Source organism: Notothenia coriiceps, unplaced genomic scaffold (genome assembly GCF_000735185.1).
Source record: "Notothenia coriiceps isolate Sejong01 unplaced genomic scaffold, NC01 NC01_scaffold00004075, whole genome shotgun sequence".
NCBI lineage: Eukaryota > Metazoa > Chordata > Actinopteri > Perciformes > Nototheniidae > Notothenia > Notothenia coriiceps.
Window position 1 is genome coordinate 1 of NW_011336776.1, and position 9,537 is coordinate 9,537.

The 9,537-nt window shown below is 41.9% G+C and overlaps 2 protein-coding genes across 2 annotated transcripts in view; both read right to left on the reverse strand.

Annotated features, from left to right (window-relative positions):
- Positions 1–497: 497 nt before the first annotated feature.
- The window catches only part of brwd1 (bromodomain and WD repeat domain containing 1), a gene marked incomplete at its 3' end in the record, with an annotated part of 25,458 nt that continues 16,418 nt past the window's right edge, over positions 498–9,537 (reverse strand). The window contains exons 24-32 of the mRNA XM_010767177.1: positions 8,642–8,717; positions 8,207–8,301; positions 2,676–2,758; positions 2,454–2,565; positions 1,701–1,762; positions 1,446–1,601; positions 895–1,015; positions 662–787; positions 498–564 (exon numbers count right to left, since the gene is read on the reverse strand). Coding sequence (XP_010765479.1) covers positions 498–564; positions 662–787; positions 895–1,015; positions 1,446–1,601; positions 1,701–1,762; positions 2,454–2,565; positions 2,676–2,758; positions 8,207–8,301; positions 8,642–8,717 — 898 coding nt within the window. The remainder of the gene's footprint in view (positions 565–661; positions 788–894; positions 1,016–1,445; positions 1,602–1,700; positions 1,763–2,453; positions 2,566–2,675; positions 2,759–8,206; positions 8,302–8,641; positions 8,718–9,537) is intronic.
- On the reverse strand, positions 7,750–8,746 carry LOC104941988 (pinin-like). The gene is made up of 3 exons (XM_010767173.1): positions 8,642–8,746; positions 8,207–8,301; positions 7,750–7,981 (listed from the first exon to the last, which is right to left on the reverse strand). Exons 1-3 carry the CDS (start codon positions 8,723–8,725, stop codon positions 7,876–7,878), a joined length of 285 nt encoding a protein of 94 aa, XP_010765475.1. The 5' UTR covers positions 8,726–8,746; the 3' UTR covers positions 7,750–7,875.

Sequence of the window (9,537 nt, forward strand, 5' to 3'; positions counted from 1 at the left end):
CAAATCAAGGTTACATCTGATCATTAACCAGAACACAATTACCTACAACTACATCAATATCAACTGTATTCTCTAGAGGCAAATTAGGTTTTCATTATCAGTCTCCTTCCTCTATTTGTCAGTTAAACTAATAAAGTAATTTGACAGCATTATACANGTGTTAGATAGATATAGAGTTGTAGTAAGTAGATTGGGTTCGCTATGATTGAGGTTTCGTTTATGCATAGGGTAGGTTCTTTTAATTACATTTCCTTTTTTGTTTTGTGTATTTTATACATTTTGGATTTGCTTGGCGAGCTATTTTTAGAACATGCCCGGCGGGCGACTCACGTTGCCCCTGCGGGCGACTAAGTGCCCGCGGGCACCGTGTTGGCTACCCCTGCTCTAGAGGCAAATTAGGTTTTCATTATCAGTCTCCTTCCTCTATTTGTCAGTCAAACTAATATAGTCATTTGACAGCATTATACATCAAACAATTAATTACAAAGCAGACCTACCTCATCCTCATCATCCATCTCCTCCACAGCATTGTAAATCTCCATGATATCTGTGCAGCTCGGATTACTGGGGAAGTAAAAGGGAAACATGTTTACATTTAAATGAACGATACAGTGCCAGGGGGGTAAGTCGGGACTGAGAGAAATAAAGAAGTCAAACTTACTTGACAAATTTCTGGAGGACGTTAGTAATGATCTTTGCAGAGTGGGCGATCTTGCTCATTGGCTCATTGAAAGTGCGGGCGTTGTGTGCAATATACCTGGCATCCCAAACTAATGCTGAGAGACGCCTGTGGGTCAGCAGAGGGGGGGGAGGGGGGGGTCAGTACAGAGTCTTCACAAACAAAACATCAACTGTTGGACTTTCTGAAGACAGGCAGGATGAAGGAGGACTCGCCTGTAGAATCTGTTGAGGAGACGCAGCCGGATGGTCCCCAGGTCCGTGGGATAGGCGATCTCAGTGCAGTAGGTGGGGTACTGGATTAAGTCCACAGGGCCAGAGAAAGGAGCTGCGATCTCTGTAACACAACCACCAGGAGTCAGATTCATAAACTCTGGAAGCAAGGGGGACGTTTTGGAGAAGGACATCAGATTCTTTAAGATTATAAACCAAAATGGTATCTGTAGGAGCTGTTTGTAATGTCTCATTGTGATATTATTTCACTTATTATTGGTGGTTGGCGTGTACTGGAGTCGGGGCGGAGATTTGAGTCTTTGCAGACCATTTAGATGCACGTATATAAAAACACACTACAGGGATAGAAAACCCATAAAAAGCAGAATACGGCCTCTTAAATTCATGGTGCTTGACTCCAGTGCGTCGGTGTCTTTACACATCCTACATGCCTCTGTGTGTTGTCCTGACTTGTGCGACAGGATGTACCTTTAGTTGTGGCCAGACATGTGAAAGAGGGTATGTGTGTGTCCTTTTTGTTGTTGCATACACACCAACGGTGATGAGCTGGTCGATGGCGGCGATGATGCGTTCACACTCGGCGTCCCGGCTCCTCTCCCCCCACTCCCCGGGCAGAGGCTTGTACATCAGCTCCCTCATCTCCTCCTCCGTCACGGGGATCCCGCCTCCCTCCAGCTCCGGCTGCGGGGCTGCAGAGACACACTTAGTTCAATATGCATCCAACCTCAATGACCCTGCTCTGTGCTGTGCGTGTGGTTGAGACAGTTAACGTAGAAAGTGTTAATTACCGTCATCTTGAATCGGTTCCACATCCCAAGGACTCAGCTTCTCTGTTTCCCCGTTGTCCCATCTGGTGGAAACACAAAAACCAAAGTCAGTTTTCACTCTTTGCAGCAACACTGACTGCTTCCTTCTTTGTCCCAGTTCAGATTACACTTGACACACATTGTGTTAATCTCCCAATCTGAAGGTTGTGGTGTTGATCCCTGCAGTGAAACATGTTCTAACATCCTCGGGCAAGATACTTAACCCCAAATAGCTGCTGCTGATGGTGGTGTGTGTGTGAGTGAGTGAGTGAGTGTGTATGTGTGTGTGTATTTACAGAATAGTAATGCATGTTACAAATAGCATACAGATAATACACCCGTCATGACTCTTTATAACCACTAGTGGGCAGACATAGCATTTAGATATACTGTTGACTGCAAAAATACAACTGAACACAAAAACATATTAGAATTGAACAACTAACGTTTATTGAAAACATGTTGGTACGAAATACATTATATAGTCTCATTTTTGCTATTGTGGCGATCCAAGGAGGATCTCAAACAGTGGCCGAAATTTGCTTCAGAATATTAAGATTGAGATGTTTTTTATTCATCCCCGAAGGGAAATACAGATCTTCACTCTGGTGTCATTTGAAATGTCACATGTATATACACTGTACTACTAATTCTGCTTCTGACAGCAGGAAAAACAGCACGTCCCGCACCCTCCACTATTTCTACCCTCTTATGAGAAGAAGCATGATTTCCCACCTGACTTTGAAGCACTGGAAGAGGCTGTCGGGGTATTCGGACTGGTATGGCTCCTGACAGACGATCATCCCAAACCACCAGGCGTCGTCTATCACTGAGCGGAACCTGTCGTCTGCACAGGAGAGAAGATGTTCAAGAGGACGTAAACTGCCTGATAAAGAAAATACAGAGGATGCTTCTTGGCCTTGAAGCAAACATCTCCAACAGGATGCACACACTTACTCGGTTGCCAGTTTCTCCGGAGCGCCTCGTCATAAGTCTGCCTCACCACGAGGAAATCGATCACGTCTGGCATGTCGTGATACCTGTGGGGGGGGGGGTCAGTGTCACTTTAATGGGGGAGTACTGCAAACATACAACTTTATCTATAGAAAAACTAATCAAGCTGATGACTTCGCTTCCATTTCATAACACATATTACAGTACCAGTGTTCATTTCGGCAACGAAAACTATGATGAAAAATGTTCGTCTACGATGACGAGCTAAAAATAGATTCTTGATAATAAAAACTATGATGAAATGTATATTTTGTATTCGTTGACGAGACGGGACTAAGGTGTTAATGGTGGACTATCGGACATTCAAAATGCAGCATATTTTCCCCCAAGTGTCCATCTTCACCATTAACACCTTAGTCCCGTCTCGTCAACGAATACAAAATATACATTNGTGTGCCCCCCTGGATCAGTTACTGGACGTCTCTCGACCGCTGGGTTTCATTGTTTCCGATGGTAGTCGTTGGTGTGATGCGCGGTCCCTGAGTTTGTAATGACGTCACGGTCTGCACAGGGGTACGAATTTCGGTCATGTACAGGTCCCGGGCAGACTTCAAACGAGCTCACGTAAATCTACTAGGTCTTCTCCTAACCCTCTTACAGTATACCCAAGTCTTACTTTGGTTTTATCTTCGAAGAACAGATTTTTGGAGGTTGATCTACACAAACCTCCTCTTTCTATTACGACTCAACGTAGTAGTTTTGTGGTATGGATGACACTTTGTAACCCCACCTTTTATTACGAAACCCCCGACAAAAAGACGTTTCCCTGGTCCTTCTGACTAGGCACATTTCCTTTCTGTACCTTACCCCGGTACATAGCAAAACTCTAAAACCTCGACTGTTGGAGGAAGGTAGCCGTTCCCCGTAACTTCTACTTTGCCACCGACCCCAGATAAGTCGTACTGTTACCTAGGGTTTTGTGTGGCCGGGCCCGTTGCTTCCTCACTCTTCATTCTTCGTAAAAGTTCGCAGGACGCTCACCGGATCGGTAAGAGGTCTAGAGTTGGGGTAATCTTTAGAACACCTCCCTCAACTTTTCAGACTACCTTAACCGGGTCGCTGTCGGGGTGTTTTGTAGTGGCGAGATCTCTCTAGACGTACCTCGCTTACCGGTTTTATGTCGTTGTCACACACTTTGGAAACACTTTCTGAATGTCTTTTGCAAACTAGAGACAGTAACGGTTGTTTCCCATGATATTGTTTCATAACTCTACTTGAAAACAATTAACTGGTTTAAAAGGCGGTATTTAAACGTTTATTTAAGAAACTTTTAGTCTGTTACACTAAAAGACATTAAAAAAGAAAAGAGAGTATCAACCTCTACTATGGATCCTACTTTTAATGTCCGGGGAGTAGAAAAATTCGACCCTCTTTGGAACGTGTTAACCCACCGAACGTGAGTTATGAAAAAACGGGGTGACAATGAATAACCTAGACGGTTTGTTCGAAACGATTGCACTACTCTAAGGTGTCTAAGGACTGGTAAATTCATAGTACTGACTACGCGAAAGGTGTGGTGCCGAGAAAAGGGCAAGAAATTAAGGCACAATCTCGAAAAGACCAAGTCGAAGGCCAAAGGGAGAAAGACGGAGGGCAGAACAAGTGTGGGCGGGTCTCGGGGCTGACCACGACGTCGACGACCGCAGTACTGCAGTGGCAAATGTACGACTAAACGAGGGGTTGCCGCAATGCCGGCGAGTGATGATGATGTTGTTGTTGTGTGTTGTTTGTTGTTGTTGCCCCCTTGACGCTAACCCAGCTGCTAGCAACAACGAAAATTAGTATAATTAACTATCAAATTAATTATATACCGAAGCGGTCTAATTTTAATTTATTACCTGAAGAGGTTTGGACATATGAAAGGAGGGTCTCCACGGCACCGAAGTAACAACAAATAACACCAAAGTCGCTGTAAATGGCTGTCCGACGTCACGACGACAAGGTGCCCTCAAATAAGAGGACAATCCAGGCCCATCGATTATGAAATTCTCGCCGTGGCGACATTTCATCCGGATAAGTGACAGACTGACATGTGTGTTCGTCGACTATGTAATAAAAATAGGGGTTGAAGGGGGTATTCACTTACAACACAGTCAGTACTTGAACTACGACAACCGTAGTGGTTGCGACTGTATACTTTCAGAGAGACCATATTTTTATTCTTACACTACCAATCCGTAATCGTTGACTTCGATTAGACTTTATAGACCCTGATTAACAACGATAGGATAACACCGTATTCGGCAAAAGAGGTCCGTGTAAAGCGACGCATAAAAAGTAATACTAAGATGAACACTATCAGCCTGTACTGTTTGACACGTAGGGTACATAACTAAGTAGGCTATCGACGATATTATGTTTTGTTTTGGCAGACGGACGAGAGGTGTTACAGTTATTGTCGCTTGCCTACCAGTTTTCATCCATGTTTATTTGTTTTAGTGTGCTTCGTGACCAATCACAACGGACTAAATATTTCACACACCAACGGAAGATCAGTGAAACGAGTCGCGCTGACGAACATCCGTCCGCTACTGCTCTGAGAAGTCAGCTGGGTACAAGGTCCCGGAGTAAATATTGCGCACGCATCCTAAGTGCACCCCCTTCCAACCAGAATGCATAATCTTTAGGTTTTTTATCTGTCTTTAAAAGGCTAAGTGGGTTTGTAACCATGCACTCCTTTCACGCATGTCGGAAGGATGCGGCCAAAGGGAAAATACGGATATTTATCAGTTTCTTTGCGGGTCTAAGTAAGTAAAACTGACTGAAATACTTCTCTATCGTCCTTTACTGCTGCCTTGTCGATTTTTTCTGTAAGGTGGGTGGCACAGGTCTAAAACCAATAAACCCCTCAACTCCCTATTTAGTAACAAACCACCTACGTCAAACTTGGTTTTCATCGTCGTACCTCCAGCCTAGCGTGGTTTTATTTATTTATGTCACAAAGGCTTTTTCCAAGTACTGTTTTTTTTATGTGTCATCGGAAGGAGTCCGTCACAAAACAGGCCCCTGACTCAGCCGTTTGTCCGCAAACAAATTAGTAAAAATTCTAACCGAAACAGTTACAAACTTTTTTTACTTAAGAAGTATATGACTATTTACCTCTCCAGTTGTAAATAAATAGCCATAATAAAGGTGTATAAAGAGAGGTAAGAAGGAAGACGTTGCCACAGCGTCAAAAGAGCAGAGAAGGCAAAAACACGAATCACGCATGCGTACCCAATCTCAAACGCCACCTTCCTGGCGGTGCAAAAAGGCCAGTTCCAATCATAAAAATTTAGCGTTTGTAAACGCCCATCCTTTGACCGCATAACGGTAAAAAACTCGTATACAACTCGTATATAGGGGAAAATATTTACTCCGAGGTACCCTCGACCCAAATCAAAGGACGTGCGTGGCTGCATTCTCTCTATTCGCCGGGCCGTAAGAATCGAGGCCTTAGAACGAAGATCCTGTGGCTTGTTCGAAATTATTCTATTTCGTTTTTGACTGTCTATACGGAGTGGTAATAATCGACAATGAAGCTTAGTTTCTATACTATATTAGATTACGTATTTATTTGCTGCTTTTGCACCGACTTCTCCTAATTTTATAGGTTACACAGAACTGTATTTTTCCTTATTATACCTAATAGTTTATGAAGAAAATGTATAAATCAATTCGATTACTTATTGAAGCGTTTCTCACATACTGTCTGAAGGAAAAACCTTTTGATGCGGCAGAAGATCCAGGAATAAATTGGTCCATTTGCACACACAAACCTGGAAGGGGAGCCTAAGGTATACCGAGTAGTTTGCTAAATTTTCTCTTACAGTTAGTAGTCTTAGCTGGATCCCCCCGGCTCTATACCTTTTAGTCACGTACTGTAATTCCTAAACCCTGACACCCGGTAGATTTCGATTAAATGTCTACCGGGACTCGGGTTATCTCTAACGGTGACCTTTTTTACGCGCGCTCGCTTTACTGCGTGCTTCCCAAACCCCAGGAGGGGGATTTCCATTGTAAATCTAAAACCGTTACAGAATCTTTACGACATCCACGTAATGAGATCTGACTGTAATATTCTACTTGTGGTGTATAATATAACATGTATAATGTTAACAATAAGAAGTAAAGTGAACTAAACAATACACTAAACGAGCATATCGTACGGTGAGTCATCGGTATATTTTCTGTATGAATTCAACATCCAGTTCTGTAAAGGTAGACTACTTCCGGTTTACGGACGGTCTACATTTTTCTTTTTGCTCACCGTTCTTGTGATCATTTTGACCCCACGGGTGAGATCTTGCGTGGAGCCCCAGATCGAGGGAGATTATCAATGGTCTTGTATGTCTTCCATTTTCTAATAATTGCTCCCATAGTTGCCTTCTTCACACCAAGCTGCTTACCTATTGCAGATTCAGTCTTCCCAGCCTGGTGCAGGTCTACAATTTAGTTTCTGGTGTCCTTTGACAGCTCTTTGGTCTTGGCTATAGTGGAGTTTGGAGTGTGACTGTTTGAGGTTGTGGACAGGTGTCTTTTATACTGATAACGCGTTAAAACAGGTGCCATTAATACAGTTAACAAGTGGAGGACAGAGGAGGCTCTTAAAGAAGAAGTTACAGGTCTGTGAGAGCCAGAAATCTTGTTTGTTTGTAGGTGACCAAATACTTATTTTACCGAGGAATTTACCAATTAATTCATTAAAAATCCTACAATGTGATTTCCTGGATTCTTTCCCCCCATTCTGTCTCTCATAGTTGAAGTGTACATAGGATGAAAATTACAGGCCTCTCTCATCTTTTTAAGTGGGAGAACTTGCACAATTGGTGGCTGACTAAATACTTTTTTGCCCCACTGTATATCGATCGATTTATACCTAGAGTTCTGTGCTAAGTGGGTTAGCATTTTTTCGCTCAGGGCTCATTTAGATGCTTCTTGTGAGACTTGTGTTTTGTTTGGGTAAAAATTGTTCATATCGTCCGTTATCTTAGTTTCTTCCCGTTAAGTGAGTATGACACATTCATAGTTTCATACATTTTAAGAAGCCCTGAGATTCAGTTTCGTGAACAAAAATGTTCATTGGGGGCTATGGGGCTTAACAGGTTAACTACTCAATAGGTGGGTTTCTTCTTGCCCCACTAAATGACGTCAGCTTAAAAGTTCACTCATAAATTCTGTGTTTTTTCCTCACCTTATCTGTTGAGACGTTTGACTCCTGTTTGAATTTTTGCAGGGTCCCCATGAGCAGACCGAACATACGCCGATTCCTGAACAGAAAATAAATTATATTTCCAGCTGTGCCTTAATAATACAATTATAGTTTGGGCCATTCCCACACAGCACGGTTTGGAAATGTCATGTCAGGATTAACGAGGCTAAAATAATTGCAATTCACCATATCATCCTGATGAATAAATACATTTATTGAATAGACAAATGTGTAGCATCGGTTTTTTCCTTGATTACATTTTTAATACCAAGTTTTTGTCTACCTCTGTTTGCCCCTCTCATCGATGGTCTGATCTTGGATGAGGTCTCGGCGTGTTCTCTCCTTGGAGGTAGCTACAACAGACGACTGCAACGCCGGCTGAGGGAAGGGGGGGGAAACAATGTGTTATCTCTGTTTGTCCTTCAGCACTTTTTTCTGTATAAATGTACATTCACCTGTTTAACTCATGTCATTTCGATTCATACTATTACTACAGGTTTATCCTTTTTTATATTATTTTTATTATCCTGTGTGTACTATCTGTGTTGCTATGACGGCTACATTTCCCTACGAGGATCAATAAAGGCCCATCTTATCTTAAAACCGTGAATGTCGTTTTCTGATAACTTCTTTTAGATTTGACATTCATACCTGTCTCCCTCTCGGACTGCACTTACCAACAGTGCTAACTTCAGAGTAAAATAAACTGTATTTTCACCTTTTTGACATCGTCATCATCCTCGGCGTCGCTGTCGTGGCGCACGTCTCTCCTGGCCCTCTGGTCCCCCGCCAACCTAGACATCAAGGTGAGACACCCGTAAGACACAGACACTTCACAACACAAGCAAATACAGCTGCTGCTGCTGCTCGTTTAATAATAATAATAATAATAATAATGATAGTATTTATACAGCACTTTTGAAAACAAAGTTAAAAATGCTTTACAGGCCGTCCAGGCGGCAACAGAACACAAGGTCAAAAATCCCCACACTAACCCGTAAACGATACCAGTGTTAATTTGGGCAGCAATTTTTTATTTAGTCTTAAGACGAAAAGGGTTATTAGTTTTAGTCACATTTTAGTCATTTCTAGCCTTCATAGTTTTAGTCGACGAAAACTCAAAACGTTTTAGTCGCTGAAAAATCATTACATTTTAGTCAACTTCTAGTCAAAATGTTTTCTCTCTTTAAACCAATTCAGCTAGGCAAATACAGGTATCTGAAATTGGAATCAAGTTGACAGCATCAAGTGTTGAAATTTGTAAAGCAACATTTCACTCTCAACACTTTACTTGTGTAATATCTAGGGATGCGTATCGTTAAGGTTTTAACGGTGCTACTACTCTTATCGATCCGGTACTTTAACGGTATTCTTATCGGTACTTTTTGTTATTTAAAAAAAAAAAGGGAAAAACTAAACAAATTAACATTGCTTTATTTAAATGTAAAATAAATATAAAATATATATAATTATGTTATTATATTGTAACTGTACTTGAGTGAAATGTTGAGGTTCTTGTACTTTACTGGAATATTTAAATGTTTTGCTACTTAGTACTTCTACTCCACTACAGTTCAGAGGTAAATGATGTATTTTTACTACACTACATGTATT